Genomic DNA, 18902 nt, shown 5'->3' with positions numbered 1-18902 from the left:
ACCTTACTAATTAATTAAAGGTAAACCTAACATAATTAAATCATATTTAATTATTATTAACGGGATTAATTAAATAATTAATCCGGGATTGAAGGCCGTAACACGGGGTGTTACAATACAATCGAGAAGTGCTACAAGAAGCACGGTTATCCTCCGGGATGGATACCGGGCCACAAGTCTAAAGGCAAGCAACATGTTTCGAATGCAATGACCACAGCACAATCCGAGAACATCTCTGCTAATCAGATCCAGAGCCTCATATCTCTTCTACAAAACCAGTTGGGGAACAATCAACAACTTAGTACTGCTGCTGTGACTTTGGCTCCCAAGTTTAATAATATCAATACTGGGAATGAAGGCAAGATTTCTAAACTTACTCAGATCAATTCAGTTTCTCTTTCATCTTCTACATGGATTGTGGACTCAGGTGCTACTGACCACATAATATCACTAGTACAGAATTGCAGATAGGCAACCATTGTAAAAGACAATAGGCAACCATTGTACAATGGTTGCCTATATCACGTAAAGGCATTGACTTTACGCGACCATTGTGAAATGGTCGCGCATTGTCAGTAATACGCGACCATTCTTGACCAAGAATGGTCGCGTATTGTTTTTTTTATTTTTTTATACAAAAGTTTTACGCGACCGTTCTTGAACAGGAATGGTCGCGTATTGTTGATTTAAAAAATAAAAAAAATTAAAAATAATTTTAAAACTATATTTATTTTACACCATGTACAATTACATATTTACAATTCTAAATTAAAAATAATTAAAAGCTACAAAAGAAAATATTAGATTTTAGTTTCCCCAAAAGAACTATTCAAAACGGGAGTAAAAGGGGGGAAAAAAAAGACATTTCCAAGAGTCCTTAATAGTTTGCCATACCTGAATGGAAACGTCGAAATAGCGCCTCCCAAGGCCTTTCCAAGAGTCCTTAATATCGTCCATTTGTATCTCAGCAAAATGAAGCTCGACTCGGTATATGCCTTTCTTTAACCCAACACCATAATACCTCAATGAGCTCGGGGATATCCGGACTGTTTTGTAGAGTTCAGAGTCTAAGTGTTCGGGATCTGAGAAAACGAATGAGCTGTATAGTTCTGTCCATTCGGGTTGTTAATGAATATTCCAGAACTGCTCACTGCCCACTGCTTGTTCGAGCTCATGTAGAACGACGCTGGGCTTAGCATCTCCGAATCATCATCAAACTGAAACCCATCCACAGTTACTATTTGATTTCCACCACATTTGATCGAAAATGAAGCTGAAATTGACAAAATGGTTCCGTTAAGCAATCATCCACTAGTTCGATCGTCTCTTTCTTGTTGCAAAATTTTAGTGTATACTTACTTGATAAAGCTTTCTTAGTGCACACCGAATTTTTCGTCAAGCAAGCACTATCATCAAAGTTTTGCATAGAAAGGTAAGAAAATATAATCTATTATCCACGTTTAAACATTTAATGATCTGCTCAGATTGCATATTCCATCAACAAAAGCGCACTAAAATAGAATAAACCAAATACCTAATTAAGCTATGAATTTTTGCCACTAACCTGCGCGGACGTGACCTTTTTTCGCTAGTGATCAAAGTGCCAACAGCATTTCTGAAAAAAAGAAAAAAATATATGGAGGCATCTCGATACATAAAAATCTTGAAAGTTGAGGGTCGTAGGAGTAGGCTCACAGTGAAATATATGACTTATTGGCAGGTATAGTTCCAGAGATTTGATTGAACGAGATATCTCTGAGGCAAGGACCGATCAATAGAAAAAGGCAACAAGGTACAACTTTAGCACTGTTTTCTCGTTAAAATCCTCAGTTTCAACCACACAACAGAAGAAAAGCTCAAATATATATATATATATATATATATATATATATATATATATATATATATATATATATATATATATATATATATAAATGTAAATTCTTGGATAAATCCAGACAGGACATACAAGAAAAGCGTGTTAGTTATGATGTTTGCGGGTAGCTCCCCGCTCAAGTTATTGCTTCCAAGGTACCTGTGATGCACATGATTCATATTTATCCGTGAATATATATATACATATAAGAAAAAATATCGATGTCTTTAATTTCCTCTGCAAGTAACATTATTTTGTGAAGTCGGAGAGAATAGATCTTACAAGTACTCTAAAGAGGTGAAGTCTTTATATGAGTTTGGTATTATTGAGCCAAATTCACATGTATAATACTTTCTCCACTAACACAACACAAATAAAACTATACCATTCCAACACTAGTATAATTAAGTTGGCGTGATTATAACTGCTTGCTAGTTTTGAGTGTTAATAACTATACTTCCACTGAAATGCTTCAAAAGATTACCTTTTTGAGATGATAACAGCTGTTGGTTATTTTAGAGAAAAAGATGCATTTATTAACAGGTGAAACACTGCTTAAATACACAGAAAAAAACTGACAAACAAAAGATAGCCACTAACCCACTAACTAGCTAACATCAAGCCACTAAGGCACTAACAAGTAACTGACAATTAAACTCCTAAAGACTTGGTAAATAAAAGTAAACTAAACATGGGAATAAACTGAAAAAAAAAACTGAAGCTACTGATGCAACATTCAAACACTCCTCCTTGCATCAGTAGATGCAAATTCCAAGTCTTTCTCTCAAGTCTTCAAATCTGCCCTTTGCAAGAGGCTTTGTAAATATGTCTGCTAACTGGTCTTCAGTCTTGCAATACTTCAGCCGAACTGCACCACTTTTCTGAACATCTCTGATGAAGAATAACTTGATGCTGAAATGCTTAGTCTTGCCATGAAAAACTGGATTGTTTGAGATAGCTATAGCTGCTTGATTATCAACCATAACTCCAGTACTTGCCTTTTGCTCTAAGTGCAGATCACTTAGAATTTTTCTTAGCCATAAGGCATGATTGACAGCTGCTGTTGCTGAGATGAACTCAGCTTCAGCGGTTGATTGAGCCACAATTTCTTGCTTCTTTGAACTCCACGTAAAAATTCCAGATCCAAAGTTGAAACAGAAACCGGAAGTGCTTTTCATGTCATCTATGGACCCTGCCCAATCACTGTCAGAATAACCTTGCAATTCAAAATTTGGTGTCTGATAGAACTTAACACCAAAGCTTAAAGTTCCTTTCACATAACGGAGAACTCTTTTTGCAACCTTGAAATGAGACTCACTAGCACAATTCATAAATCTTGAAAGAACACTTACAGCATACATGATATCCGGTCTTGTTGCCGTAAGATACATCAAGCAACCAATCAAGCTTCTATACATGGACTCATTCACCTTAGTTGTTCCATCATCTCTACATAACTTCTCTTTTGGACACATAGGAGTGCTCACACTCCTACAATCATCCATGTTAAATTTCTTTAGAATCTCCTTTGCATACTTCTGTTGACAAATGAAGATTTCATTTCGTCTCTGCTTGATTTCCATTCCCAGAAAATATGACATTTCTCCAAGATCAGTCATCTCAAAGACTCTCATCATATCTTCTTTGAACTGTTTAATAAGCTCAATGCTGCTGCCAGTCACTAAAATCAACATATAAAGAAACAACCAGAAAATGATTTCCATCGTCTTTGATATATAATGTGGACTCACTAGGACTTTTAACAAAGCCTAGTTTCAGCAGGTATTCATCAATTCTGCTATACCAGGCCCTTGGAGCCTGCTTCAAGCCATATAACGCCTTTTTCAACAAATAAACCTTGTCTTCATCCCCTTTTGCAGCAAAGCCTTCAGGTTGCTCAACATAAATTTCTTCCTCCAGAAAGCCATTTAAAAAGGCTGACTTGACATCGAGTTGGTAGATTTTCCATTGCTTTTGTGCTGCAATAGCTAGTAACATTCTGATTGTATCTAGCCTTGCAACAGGAGCAAAAGTATCAAAATAATCTACTCCAAAAACTTGAGCATACCCTTTAACCACTAACTTTGCTTTATATTTGTTGAGTGACCCATCAGCATTCTCTTTTTTTCTAAATACTCATTTCACTCCAATCACTTTCTGATGTTGAGGTCTTTCAACTAACTCCCAAGTCTGATTTTTTTCAATCATAGCGAGCTCCTCCTGCATTGCTGCCCTCCAATTGGGATCTTTCTCTGCCTCTTGATATCCTGCTAGTTCAAGCACAGCAACGTTGCATCTCTGGTAGATATCAGCAAGTAATCTAGTGCCTCGAACAGGAGGATCGTCAATTAACTCGTCGTAATTCAGACCATTTGGCTGCTGAATTTCTGCAATGTTCCAACTCCATTTATCATTCTCCATGAAGCTTACGGATAAAACATTCGTAAGCTTACGGATTTCTGCTTATTAGAATTCTTCTTGTGTCAGGTTGAAAAACTCTATAAGCATTAGAATTTAAGCTATATCCAACAAATATGCCGGGCTCAGCTCTTTTGTCTAATTTGTCACGCTTAATTTGTGGCACATGAGTAAAACATAAACAACCGAAGACTTTCATATTTTTTACTTGTGGTTTATAACCATACCACACCTCAAAAGGAGTCTTGCTGTTGACTGCTTTTGTAGGTAGCCTGTTCAGCAGAAATACAGCAGTATTTGCTGCCTCAGCCCAATATTCTTTCGGAAGATCCTTCTCATGGAGCATACACCTGGCCATCTCCATTATAGTTCTATTATTTCGCTCGCTGACCCCATTTTGCTATGGAGAGTATGGGGCTGTAAGTTTATGCTCAATTCCAGCTTCCTCACAGAATTTATCAAATTCACTTGAGGTGTACTCCTTGCCATTATCTGACCTCAAAATCTGAATTTTACAGCCACTTTGGTTCTCGATCCAGTTCTTGAATTTGAAGAATACACCTGCAACTTCTGACTTGAACCTGAGAAAATAGATCCAACACATCCTTGTAAAATCATCAATGAAAGCAACGTAGTATTTGCTTCCATTGAGTGAAAGAGTTCTATAAGGTCCAGCAACATCTGTATGGATAAGTTGCAGCTTCTCGGTAGCTCTCCAGGCTCCTTTTTTGAAAGGAAGTCTGGCTTGTTTTCCAAATTGACAAGCCTTGCAACTTGGTAGATCCGACTCAATGTGAGGTAAGCCATGAACCAACTTCCTTTTTTGCATATTCAAAATTGCTGCATGATGAAAATGACCTAGCCTCTTATGTCAAGTCTGTGTGTTGGTCGAAGTAACTGTATAAGCTGCTTGCTCCTCCTCCATCGGATCAAGTAAGAAACTTTTGCCTCTCATTTTAATTCTTATGACTTCATTGTCATAAGTATCCTTGATTATACCCAACTTGTTTTCAAAGATGACTTTGAATCCCTTCTCAACTAGTTGTCCAACGCTAAGTAAATTCTGATCAATGTCAGGGACATACAAAACATCAGAAATTAATTTAGTACCTGTGCAACTCTCTATGGCAACAGTTCCCTTTCCCTTCACAGGAATGCAGTCACCATTACCAATCCTGACGTTGGATACTTGGGACTTGTCCAACTCTCTAAAGATTTCTTCATCACCGGTCATGTGATTGGTACAACCACTGTCTAGGAGCCAACAATAGCTTGAGCTTGAGCTTCTGCTTGTAAAACAAGATGCTACAAACATTTGCTCTTCCTCTTGCTCGCTTACTACTTGGGCATCGTCCTTCTGTTGGGAATTACTTTTGCATATTCTTTCATGGTGCCCAAGTTTACTGCACTTCCCACACTTCACATCAGGTCTTCTCCAACACTTGAAAGGAGGATGACCCTTTTTGCCGCAATGCTTGCAAGGAGGAAAATCTTTCTTCTTTTCTCCTTTGCTGCTGTTGGCTGCATCACGTGGGTTTTTCTTGGAACTCTTCTTCTTGTCTTTCTCTCCGTGATTGATTTGTAACTTAGCCTGCAGTGCACCTTCGACAGAACCTTCACTTCTCATCAGTCTCCTTTGTTCTTGAGCCAGTAAAGCACTGTTTAGTTCTGCCAAGGTGATTGTTGAAAGATCTTTGCTACTCTCCATGGAGGATATATTAGCATCAAATCTTTCAGGAACAGTTACAAGTATTTTCTGAACAATCTTAGAATCAGAAAATTCTGAACCAAGCAACCTAATTTTGTTCGCAATACTAAGAAGCTTATCTGTGTACTCCTTGATTGCCTCTGACTCCTTCATTTGCTGCATCTCGAACTCACGAATCAGATTCAACTTTTGCATTCCTTTAAGCTTTTCATCTCCTGCATATTCAGTTTTGAGGAAATTCCAAATATCAAATGCTGATTTCTGATTCATGATTCTTGTAAAGACCTCTTCGGAGACAGCTGCGAACAAGGTAGCTTTTGCCTTCGACTTCCTTGATTTCCTTAAATTATGACTCTTCAGCTGAGCCATGGTTGGATTATCTGTTAAGGGAGGAACTTCGTAGTCCTCTTTAACAGCATCCCAGAGATTATTTGCCTCTAGGTGGGCTTCCATTCTAGCTGCCCATATTTGATAATTTTCTCCCTTAAACACTGGTGGTGCTAGTGCTGTAAAAGGAGTTTCAGAATCCATTTTATGGATTGAATAAAGGAAGGTAAGGTTTTTATGGTGGGTTTTCCTTGGTTCACTCACAGATCCCTTAAGAAAAGAAGCTCTGATACCAATTTGTTGGTTATTTTAGAGAAAAATATGCATTTATTAACAGGTGAAACACTGCTTAAATACACAGAAAAAAACTGACAAACAAAAGATAGCCACTAACCCACTAACTAGCTAACATCAAGCCACTAAGGCACTAACAAGTAACTGACAATTAAACTCCTAAAGACTTGGTAAATAAAAGTAAACTAAACATGGGAATAAACTGAAAAAAAACTGAAGCTACTGATGCAACATTCAAACAACAGCAATGATGGCACTGAAGTAAGAATCAAATGGATTGGATTGCACACAATACAGTAGCAAGCATATAAAGAAAAATCACCTTGAGCCATTTTTCTTTCAAGCATTGACAGTTGACAAAGTATTTGTTTGTTGGGTCCCTGAGCATGAAATTCATAAGATATCTATCAGCATTAGGAAATAGTACTCAACTCCATAAGCATCTGCAAGAGACGGGTTCAACTTTACCTTGAAAACATTTGTAACTAAGTCACCTGTAAGATAAATAAAAGATTTTCATTAGTATATTGCATTTACTTCAAATTAACTGTTTGCACAAAAGCAGCAATTGAAGGAACAGATATCCACATCATTATTTATATGAGATAACGGTGTTGGCTTCTTTGGATCCGATATGAAGACACCTCCTCCTGGATCAGCAATAACTGCACTCACAAATTCAATTACATGTTTTAGCAATGTCTTGCAATTCTATTGCAGGATAACAAAGGAAAAAAATAAATAAAATGTGACCAACCTCTACAGTACAAGGATTGATTAAAACAGGATCATATAATGCCTATGAAAATATAGACTATTTAGGTGTTGCTGTTCTATCAACAACATTGAATGGGGTAGAGATACCATCTGTAATCAAGTATCAAGAAAATTTGGATTTGAAATAGACCAAAAAAGTGCAATGCAAATAAGTAAATGTTGAATTTATAGATATATGAATAGATAAAATATACCCATCTCAAGTTCAGGCAGAGCGCTATGGGGCCATATATTTCGTCCGCAATATGATGAATATCTACAAGGACAGAGAAGACATAATCTTTACAAGGATAGAAAAGAGCATAATCTTTAAGCAATATGAAATATATAACTGCAGAAACTCAAAGGTGACATACAAAAGTTTTACAGATTTGATACATGGAAATTAATCAGAGGTATGATGGATATTAAAGAAGAGATCTTAACCGTTCAATAAGGGATTTCTCAGTTGAGGATCCTTTCAGTGTATCTGTGTAATAAACATCAAGTAGCAGTGAGAAAGTCCAAGGAAACATGAAATATATGTAAAGTTTCAGAAAACAGCACAGAGAGCAGGTTAAAGTGTTAAACATAACATGTGATGCATATAAATTTATAGAAAAAACATGATTAAATGGTGAATAAAGGAAAATAAAATCCCTGCCATAAGTCCCAAGGCCATATCAAATCTAAGATTAAATGGTGAATAAAGGAAAATAAAATCCCCAAGCACAAACTTGCATATGGAGTTCAATACAGACAGTATGAGGATGGCAGCCATTAGAGATGGAACAAACAACCAAATATTAGAGAATAGCAATGCATTCATTCATAGAACAATGAAAATAAAACACTATGATTTAAGGATTGATCATGGGATAAGTTTAGTTACCTTCTATGAGGATCTTCCAGCTCCTGTTTCACACTTTCTGGCAGGTTGGCTAATCTGATAAGAAAAAATTTCTTTACAACTCAATCTTTATAATGTTATATCCAAATAAAACATCACATATATCTATGGTGTCAAGAATATATTCTTACCTAGGTGAAAGAAGAAGTAGGTTTCGATGCAACAAAGTATACTCAGGAACCTACAAAAACAAAAAGGATGAGAATGCAAAACACATATAACAAGCTGACATCATACTGATAATGCAGCTTCAATAATCTGACAGCTAGCCAAATTACAATTACAACTTTCTATCTAAAAGATTAACAGATGTATTGTGTAACTATGATTTACCCTAAAACATCTGAAATTGACAGAATTCCAAGGCTGTTCGGCCCAAAGCCCTCTTCAATTTTCGCCGATAAGTCAGCATTGATTCAATCAAATTCATCAGAAATGAAATCATCAGTAAACCTACACAAGTTGGCACCAGAATAACGTAACGCTCTACCCAATTTAAACACCGAAATGTAAATGCAACAGGATACTGAGAGCCGTGCACTTCAATAATCTGACTTCTCGGTGATGACACCAAACAGAGAAAACTCACTTTGTGCGACGGAACTCGGGAGGAGCACGACGCCATTGCTGCAAAAGCTCGGCAAGTGAGTAGTTCTGCGACGTGGTGGCGGTGGGTCGCCGGGCGAGAGCAGCGGCGTTCGGAACGGAGCCTCGGTCGGATGGGAGCATATCGGCGTGCTGAGAGTATGAGATCGATGGAATATTTCGTTCTGATCTGATTAGATGATGGGCATGGGACGACACAGATCTAGGGTTAATCTTAGGCAACGATTTATATTAGGAATGGTTGCCAATTATAAAACAAGTTCTATTTTAAGACAACCATTTCTATTAGAAATGGTTGCCCTTTTATAAATCAATTTTTTTTAAATAAATACAAAATACAATGGACAACCATTACAGCTAACAATGGTAGTGGATTATTAATCACTTATTTACAAAATTGCCACCGCGAATTTTTGGACTAAGATTAGACAACCATTCTTTCAACAATGGTGGCCTATGGTCAATCTTCTATGTTCAATTTTGTACTAGTGTATGTTCCCTTGAATTTTTTGATAATTATCAAACTGTGGATGGAGTCATGGTTAATTTGCCAGATGGAAACAGTGTTACTGTCAAGCATATGGGAAACATAAAGCTGAAAAACAACTTGTGGCTGAATGATGCTTTACATATCCCATCATTTAAATTCAACATTATTTCTGTGAACAAGTTGCTGAAAAACACCTCTCATCTATTGATATTTGCATATGATCAGTGTCTTCTAGTGGACCATGGGAGGATCAATGGCTTTGCTAAGGAGGAGAAGGGATTATACTTCTTGAATGAGCCACCAGAAACTAATGTCAACTCTGTTGTTTTTGATAGTTCTTTTGTGAAATGTAATAATGTTGAGCTATGGCATCAACGACTGGGACATTTCCCCATTAATAAACTGCACCTTCTTGATATTCCTGTTTCCAACACAAAGAACTTGGTGTGTGATACTTGCCACCTTGCCAAACACAGGAGATCTTCTTTTCCTATAAGTACCACTAGTTCTATGGCTTGTTTTGATTTAGTCCACATGGACATATGGGGCCCCTTTCCTGTTGAAACTCTAAAAGGGGAAAGATACTTTCTATCTATTGTGGATAACTACTCTAGACACACATGGTTGAAGCTCATGAAACGAAAATCAGACACTCGGGAAGAGATCAAAAAAATTTTCAAAATGGTACACACTCAGTTTGGAGTGATCATCAAGACCGTGAGAAGTGATAATGGCCTAGAGTTTGATTTGAAGGAATTCTTCAAAAAGAATGGTACTGTCCATCAGAGATCATGCGTTAATACTCCACAGCAGAATGCCGTGGTGGAGAGAAAACATCAACACATCCTTGCAGTAGCTCGAGCTATAAGGTTCCAGGCAGGTCTTCCTCTTGAATTATGGGGTCAGTGTGTCATGCATGCAGTATATCTCATCAATAGGCTGCCTTCAGTTATCCTCAATTGGTCGAATCCATATCAAAAGTTGTATGGTAAGCCTCCTGATCTTAGCACCTTAAGGGTATTAGGATGTTTATGCTATGCTGCTACTCTCTCTAACTCTCGACATAAGATGGCTCCAAGAAGCAGGAAATGTGTGTTTATTGGTGTGCCTGCAGGAGTGAAAGGCTACATTGTGTATGATATAGCTGATAGATCCACATTCATCTCCCGGGATGTGGTCTTCTATGAGGACAAATTTCCTCTTAATTCCCAGTCCAGTCACACAGTTGATCCCATGGCTCCATCTCTACCCATCATTCCCATAACTGAGTATGTGGATCCTGGTCTCCATATACACCACCAGCCACAAGAGGAGTCTGCAACACCAGATATGCCAGAGTCGTATCATGGGCTTGAGTCCAATGACAATATCCCAGCCTCTGGACACAGTGAACAAACTGAATTGATCTCTGATTCTGCAAGGAGCACCTCTACACACTACCATGCAGTTCCTACTAATGATAGCATGAGTGATCCTAATCCAATCCATCCTGTCCAAGTTCGTCGTTCAAATAGACAAAGGCAGCCATCTAGCAGATTGCAAGACTATTATTGTGATAGTGTTATGCACAACAAGACATCACCACATCATCTATCAAAGGTGATGACTTATGACAATCTTAAGCCTTCTCACAGAAGCTTTGCCTTATCAGTTCTTTCAACAAATGAGCCAAAGACTTATACACAGGCAGTTAAGCATGCCTGTTGGAGAGATGCTATGCTGGCTGAAATTACTGCACTACAAGAGAACAAGACTTGGCAACTCACTGAACTACCTCCGGGAAAGATCCCTATAGGATGTAAGTGGGTCTACAAAGTAAAATTGAAGGCCGATGGCACAGTTGAGAGGCACAAAGCGAGGCTTGTAGCAAAGGGTTACACACAGCAGCTTGGTATTGACTACCTTGAGACTTTTTCACCGGTTGCTAGGCTAACAACGATCAGGACTTTCCTATGCACGGCTGCTTCCAAATCATGGCACATTCATCAGCTAGATGTTAATAACGCCTTCCTACATGGCGATCTAAATGAGGAAGTATATATGAAGTTACCCCCGGGGTTTGAGAATGGGAAGCAGAACCTTGTATGCAAACTAATGAGGTCTTTATACGGTTTAAAGCAGGCCAGCCGTCAGTGGAACGCCAAACTAAGCACAGCCCTCATTCATATCGGTTTTAAACAATCTAAGGCCGATCCATCCTTGTTTACAAAAGGAGAAGGACGCAACTTTATTGCTCTCTTGGTGTATGTTGATGACATACTTGTCACTTGTGCAGAATTGGAACCCATCCAAAGCCTTAAACAGTTTCTAGATTCCACATTCAAGATTAAGGACCTAGGAACACTAAATTACTTCCTAGGGATTGAGGCACACATGGACAACACAGGCCTAACTATTTGCCAACGCAAATACACTTTAGAAATCTTGGAAGAGGCCGGTTTTTTGGAATGTAAACCCGTTAATACTCCAATGGTTTCAGGTTTGAAGCTTGCTCATAATGAAGGTATTCCTATCAGTGATCCCGGATTGTACAGAAGGCTAATCGGGAGACTCTTGTATCTCACGGCCACTAGGCCTGATATCACATACGCAGTACAACAATTAAGCCAGTTTGTAGACATTCCCACAGATGTTCACTTGGCAGCAGCTCATCGCATATTGCGATACATTAAGGGTGCACCAGGCCAAGGGTTATTCTACCCTACACAAACTGATATGCATCTCAAGGCATTTTCAGACTCGGACTGGGCAGCATGCGCAGAGACACGCAAGCCCGTCACCGGTTACTGTGTCTTCCTTGGCGCATCTCTCATAACATGGCGTTCAAAGAAACAAGTAACGGTGTCTCGTTCTAGCTCAGAAGCAGAGTATCGGGCACTTGCCACTACCGTATGCGAGGTTCAATGGCTTGAGTATCTACTCCATGATTTGCAGCTTATGTCAAATAAACCTGCCACCTTATTCTGTGATAGCAAGTCTGCGATCGCAATTGCCGAGAACTCCGTCTTCCACGAACGCACCAAGCACATTGAGATTGACTGCCATGTGGTTCGTGAGAAGATAAATCAAGGCCTGATCAAACTCCTGTCTGTTTCCTCCATTAATCAAACGGCAGATGGGTTTACGAAGCCTCTGCCATCCTCTCTGTTTCAAAACTTTAAGGCTAAGCTTGGTACACACGACTTGTATACGCCAAGCTTACGGGGGGGTATTGGAGAAGACATAAATGCCCCTGGTTAATTTGGTAAAGTAAGGGCATTCTTGTAATTGGCTTACACGAAGGTTGTTATAACCGTTTCTTGCTTTGATGGCCTGGATATATATTCGAATGTATTCAGCTTCATTCCAGCTAATGAAAAACACTTTCTTCCTTTCCCGCTTCTATCTTCTCTCTTCGTCTTGTTCAACACAGAGATTCCGAAAGTCCTTCAGTTGTATGTTCACCATCTTCCTCTATTTTCCTTTTACACCATAAACACTTGGGGTCATTCTCATAGAGTCATAGCTTTATGATTTCTATAATCTTGAAAACAGCTCCACCACCTTTGATTCAATTTTCATTTTCTTGAAGGCATCCACTACCTCTGCTGTAGTATTTCCGCCTTCTGCTTCAACATCATTAAGAGGATGTGACTCAAGATAAATCTGTCTATCCCTCTTTATCACGTTAAGAATATCAACGAATTCTTTCCACTTCTTCTCTGGAACGAAATTAAGCATTGAAATGCATTTCTTCTCTGGATATATTGGAATTAAACATTGAAATGCATTAATTCACAACTAAATTAAAGCTACTAGTGTCTAATGGAATTAATCAGTTGGACAATATTTCGAAACTCCGATTTAATTAACTCGGCAACTATTATAATGTATTGAATAATATAATGGAATCGCGGCTCTATTTGGTAATGGTTATGTTTGGCAAACATATCTGAAAAGGTAGCTCAAAGTTTAAAAAGAAACTGAAAGCTGAAAAACTATAAGTGAGCTTAAAACTAAAGAGCGGTTAAGCTAGCTGTTAAATTAGCTTTTTGATAAAATAATAAATGTAAAAAGACAAAAAAGAATCTGTTAAGACATAAGTGTGTGGCTTCAAATCCATGAAGAATTGATCTTCTGCTGCATCCACGTCGCATGGCCATCCACCTTGCGCTCCAACACTTACGAACTGCATGTCGCACCATCACCCACGTAATGCACATGTTCCCATTATTCATGCACATTTGTCTCCCTTTGCAATGTATAAATAGCATTTGTCTTTGCTTTGTAATTGTATCAAATTGAATTCATTCTTCCTTCTTTATCTTTATTCTTCACGTAGCATATATATATTATATTCAATTTAATATATATATTTTATATTTTCTCATTTTATATTATATTCATTTGTCATTCTATATAATTTCTTCGTTTATATATATTTTCTCTATAATTTAACTTCTATAATTCTCAATTTTTGATTCTTCGCTTCCGCATTAGTCCGCTATATTCCTAACAAGTGGTATCAGAGCGGTTTAATTGAGAGTTATTTTCAAAGATGTCAACTGTTACCAAGTTCGATATCGAGAAGTTCGACGGGAAAATTAGCTTTTCTATCTGGAAGGTTCAGATGGAAGCCGTTCTAACTCAGAACGGTTTGAAGAAAGCGCTAGCTGGGAAGAAGAAGAAACCGGCTACAATGACAGATGTAGATTGGGAAGATCTGGATGACAAGGCACGTTCAACCATTCTTTTGTGCCTGTCTAAAGAGGTTCTACGTGAGGTGTTAAGTGAGACGACTGCGTCAGATTTATGGTCCAAGCTGGATACGCTTTACATGGCCAAAACTCTGGCGAACACGCTACGCCTGAAGGAGCGTCTGTACACAATCCGTATGACGGAAGGTACTTCTATTAAATCTCACTTGGATGAATTCAATTCTATTTTATTGGACTTGGAAAATATTGATGTTATAATTGAAGATGAGGATCGCGCTGTTTTATTGCTTGTCTCTCTCCCTAGATCATACACGCATTTCAAAGAAATTATGCTGTATGGTAATAGTAGTGATACCCTTACTTTCGACAATGTTAAGTCGAACCTATTGTCCAAAGAAAAGTTTGACTTTGAAATTAAGTCTGAGGACAAAGGTGAAGGCTTGACCGTAAGGGGTCGTTCACTTGAATCAGGGAGTAGCAATAAAAATTCTAGATCCAAGTCCAAAGGACGTAAGTCCAACAAATCCTGCAAGTACTGCAAGAAGCATGGTCATGATGTGACTGAATGCTTTAAGTTGAAAAACAAGCAAGAGAGAGAAAAGTCCGCAGAAGCTAGTGTTGTTGAAAGTGATTTAGAAGGCGATGTTATGTTATCTGTTAGCTCCGATTGCAAACGGAGCGAAACCGAGTGGATTCTGGACTCTGGTTGTACATTCCACATGTGTCCTCACAAAGACTGGTTCGTCTCTCTGGAACCGGTTGATGGTGGAGTTGTCTTGTTGGGTAATGATACTCAATGCAAGGTTAGTGGAATTGGAAGTGTTCAGATTAAAACTCATGATAACGTTGTCAGGACTCTTACCAATGTTCGGTATATTCCTGATTTGAAACGCAATCTGATATCCTTGGGCACCTTGGAATCTCTGGGGTGCAAGTACATAGCTGAAGGTGGAGTTCTGAAGGTCATAAAAGGCTCTCTTATTCTCATGAAAGCTTCTCGTTCTGGAAGCTTGTATGTCTTGCATGGCAGTACTGTGACAGGTTCAGTAGCGGTATCCTCATCGATGTCTGATGCGGATCTCACTCAATTATGGCATATGCGTCTGGGGCATATGAGTGAGAAAGGCATGCATCTCCTGAGCAAGAAAAGTCTCCTTGTTGGTTCAGGTACGGATAAATTACAATTTTGTGAGCATTGTATTTTTGGAAAACAAAAGAGGGTTAGTTTCTCTACTGCTACACACCGTACCAAAGATGTATTGGAATATATACATTCCGATTTATGGGGACCGACTAAATTCCAGTCTATGGGAGGCTGTAGATATTTTATGTCTATTATTGATGACTTTTCTCGCAAAGTCTGGGTCTATTTCCTGAAACATAAAAATCAAGCATTTTCTATTTTCAAGAAATGGAAAATACTTGTTGAGACTCGGACAGGTAAAAAAGTCAAGAAGCTCAGGACAGACAATGGCTTGGAGTTCTGTGAGTCAGATTTCAATGACTTTTGTGCGGCAAATGGAATTGCCAGGCACAAGACCTTGCCTGGTAAACCCCAGCAAAATGGTGTTGCCGAACGTCTAAACAGGACACTATTGGAAAGAGCTCGTTGTATGCTCTCTAATGCTGGGTTATGGAAACGGCGTGATTTTTGGGCCGAGGCTGTTTCTACTGCTTGCTATTTGGTAAATAGATCTCCACATTCATCCCTTGATTTCAAAATTCCAGAGAAAGTTTGGTCAGGTAATCCTGTTGATTACTCTATCTTAAGAGTTTTTGGATGTCCTGCTTATGCTCATTCCAGTACGGGTAAATTGAACCCGAGAGCTGTCAAATGCATTTTCCTTGGTTATGCCTCTGAGTCAAAAGGGTATCGTCTATGGTCTCCTGATTCTCGGAAAATCATTCTGAGTCGAGATATCACTTTTGATGAAAATGCACTACTTTCTTCTGGAAAAGTTCCCAGTACAGATGAGACACAGAGTACTGGTGAGAAGGTGGAGTTTGAGTTCAGGCCTATTGATAGTGTTACTACTGCTGATGGTAATACTAAAGATGATGCATCTACTAGCGTCGCACCTCTCGTCGAGCCACTACGAGAGTATTCCATTGCTATGGATCGTCCTAGGAGGACAGTTAAGAAACCTGCTAGGTATGCTAGTGATGATGAAACCAACTTGGTTGCTTATGCTCTTTCAGTCACACAGGAGGTTGATGGTGTTCCATCCTGCTATTTCGAGACTCTTCCTGTTGCTAAGTTCAAGTAGTGCTTGAGTTTAGTCGGGCTGTTCCAGTTGTTAATTCCACAATGGATTTGATCCAAGGTGGAGATTGTTAAGACATAAGTGTGTGGCTTCAAATCCATGAAGAATTGATCTTCTGCTGCATCCACGTCGCATGGCCATCCACCTTGCGCTCCAACACTTACGAACTGCATGTCGCACCATCACCCACGTAATGCACATGTTCCCATTATTCATGCACATTTGTCTCCCTTTGCAATGTATAAATAGCATTTGTCTTTGCTTTGTAATTGTATCAAATTGAATTCATTCTTCCTTCTTTATCTTTATTCTTCACGTAGCATATATATATTATATTCAATTTAATATATATATTTTATATTTTCTCATTTTATATTATATTCATTTGTCATTCTATATAATTTCTTCGTTTATATATATTTTCTCTATAATTTAACTTCTATAATTCTCAATTTTCGATTCTTCGCTTCCGCATTAGTCCGCTATATTCCTAACAGAATCATCTTCAAAAAATTTAATTTAGTTTGTTTACATATTAAAATTTAACATTTTGTCTTCAACAAAAATTAACATTTTGAAATAAAATTATTAGCATAATCATGATCTAGCATCACATATGAAGTAGCAATAGTATTGCGAATCTATTTAATATAATAATAATAATAATAATAATAATAATAATAATAATTGCGGGAAAGTTGCAGACATAAATGAGAAGAGAAAAGGATTTTAATTGTGAAGGGTAAAGGATTTCATTTAAAAATAAAAAAATTAAGAAGCAACGCTACTACTCTTATTTTAAACTACGAGCTTATTTAGAAACATTACCCAACAAAGCTTATTAGTTGTAGCTTAAAATAAGCAAGCTCATACTCCTAACTAAGCTCTGAACAGAGTTTATATAATACCAAGTGGCTTGTAGTCCACCAGCAACCGGTTGGCCCCTTATGTGGGATATCTTAGGTTCGAGCCTTGGTGAAGGCTCCTTTGTAAAATAAAAAAAATAAAAAAAAATTAAAAAAAAAAAGTCTATATAATAGTAGAAAGGTGTTTGGTAAATTAGTTGTTTTGTATAATTTTTTTTCTCAAAAAATTATTGCAACTTTTTGAATTTTAGTATTTTGGAGTTATAAAAAGCTTATTTCTAAACACAATACTTTTAATTAGAAAATTAGAAAACATTTAAAGATTTGTCTAACTAGGTACATATAATTACCAAATCACATGATGACATCTCAGAAGAAAAATTTGTACGAGAAATACATGAGGGGTATGTATCATTGCGCTTAATGATTTCTATTCTCATTACTCATTTAAAATCTATTTAAATTCACTCTTATTTAGAAAATTATTAAATATTTAAAAATTTGTCTAACTAGGTACATATAATTAGGGACTACATTAACTCAAGTCAAATAGTTCATAGTGATCAAATAAACGGCCAAAAAAAAAAATTCAAGAAAAAAAAATTAAAATTAACTGTTAACCTAATATTTTAACAAATAGGACCTTATTTTCTAGGGATTATAAAAGATAACACATACCCCTACCGACTGTATTATAAACATTGAATACATGCATTCATGAGGGTATATATATATATATATATATATATATATATATATATATATATATATATGTGGATTTAATTGTATATACCTGTAGCTTCGAACAGATATTGGCTAATTGTGCGCTGCAGTTTAGTGAGCGTGCGAGATATCGGTCGAATCATCGCCTGGTGAACATTATCTAGGTCCTCATGAACTTTATCTAGGTTCTCATGAACTTTATCAATGTCCCTAGTGAAGCTTTCAGCAGCTGAAGATTCAGATTCAAATTAAAGTTAGACACATATTTATGATATATATATATATATATATATATATATATATATATATATACAGAAAAGATGAGATCGAAATACATACATGAAACAGCAGCCTGAAGGTTGTGAAGTTGTTGGTTGTGTTGTTCCATAAGTTTGTAAAGTGCAGTCATGGAGCTGTCACCAACTGAAGAAGAAGATGATTCAGATTCTAAATTAAACACATCCTTTAATTTTCTCGAATTATATTTTGAAATTCAGATTCAGAAGGAAATATAATCGAAATACCATTAGCTGCCACACGTCTCTGGCGTTCTTGGATGAGTTCTTGGTTGTAAGATTTGTATAAGTATTACAATAATATTTACATTAGATCGAATCAAATCACAATTTTAGTTATAAGTACTACAAATTACAATGGAAAAAGACATCAGATCAAAATACCTCCCATTGCCACAACTTTCTTAACATGTTGGATGTAATTTGCGATTTCGACAATTTCAGACGCATTAACCGCCATTTGTCACCTCTAGCTGAGATACAGAAATTAAGGAAAACTTTCAGATGAAATTCAAAACAACGTACATACAGCAGCTATTGAATTCGAGATCGATCCATCGAGAATGAAATCACATTCAGAGAATGAATCCCAAGTTATTTCTTTCTTGCAAAACTGCGTGCCTGGGTTGGGAATATAGGGAATTGTCCACATGGGTTTAACTCGGTTCAGT

At 37.4% G+C, this 18902-nt stretch overlaps 1 protein-coding gene and 2 long non-coding RNA genes across 5 annotated transcripts; all 3 read right to left on the bottom strand.

Annotated features, from left to right (window-relative positions):
- Positions 1-890: 890 nt before the first annotated feature.
- Positions 891-7237, bottom strand: LOC109183601. 3 transcript variants are annotated; one of them, XR_002054572.1, is made up of 8 exons: positions 7212-7237; positions 7092-7117; positions 6946-7003; positions 1970-2035; positions 1696-1755; positions 1565-1615; positions 1360-1406; positions 891-1273 (listed from the first exon to the last, which is right to left on the bottom strand). It is a non-coding gene; the product is annotated as an uncharacterized LOC109183601 (long non-coding RNA). The 3 variants fall into 3 exon arrangements; XR_002054571.1 differs by having other exon boundaries at positions 7092-7226; XR_002054573.1 differs by lacking the exon at positions 1360-1406 and having other exon boundaries at positions 7092-7226.
- A 1003-nt stretch (positions 7238-8240) lies between these two features.
- On the bottom strand, positions 8241-8686 carry LOC109183676. The gene is made up of 3 exons (XR_002054593.1): positions 8631-8686; positions 8421-8470; positions 8241-8325 (listed from the first exon to the last, which is right to left on the bottom strand). It is a non-coding gene; the product is annotated as an uncharacterized LOC109183676 (long non-coding RNA).
- A 4215-nt stretch (positions 8687-12901) lies between these two features.
- LOC109183661 lies at positions 12902-18692 on the bottom strand. The gene is made up of 5 exons (XM_019333717.1): positions 18616-18692; positions 18460-18498; positions 18275-18358; positions 18006-18164; positions 12902-13122 (listed from the first exon to the last, which is right to left on the bottom strand). Exons 1-5 carry the CDS (start codon positions 18689-18691, stop codon positions 12902-12904), a joined length of 579 nt encoding a protein of 192 aa, XP_019189262.1. The 5' UTR covers position 18692.
- Between the last annotated feature and the right edge of the window lie 210 nt (positions 18693-18902).

This window comes from Ipomoea nil, unplaced genomic scaffold, assembly GCF_001879475.1.
Source record: "Ipomoea nil cultivar Tokyo-kokei standard unplaced genomic scaffold, Asagao_1.1 scaffold1149, whole genome shotgun sequence".
Classification (NCBI taxonomy): domain Eukaryota; kingdom Viridiplantae; phylum Streptophyta; class Magnoliopsida; order Solanales; family Convolvulaceae; genus Ipomoea; species Ipomoea nil.
Note: the sequence above shows the minus strand (reverse complement) of the source record. Positions and strands in the feature narration are given on the sequence as shown.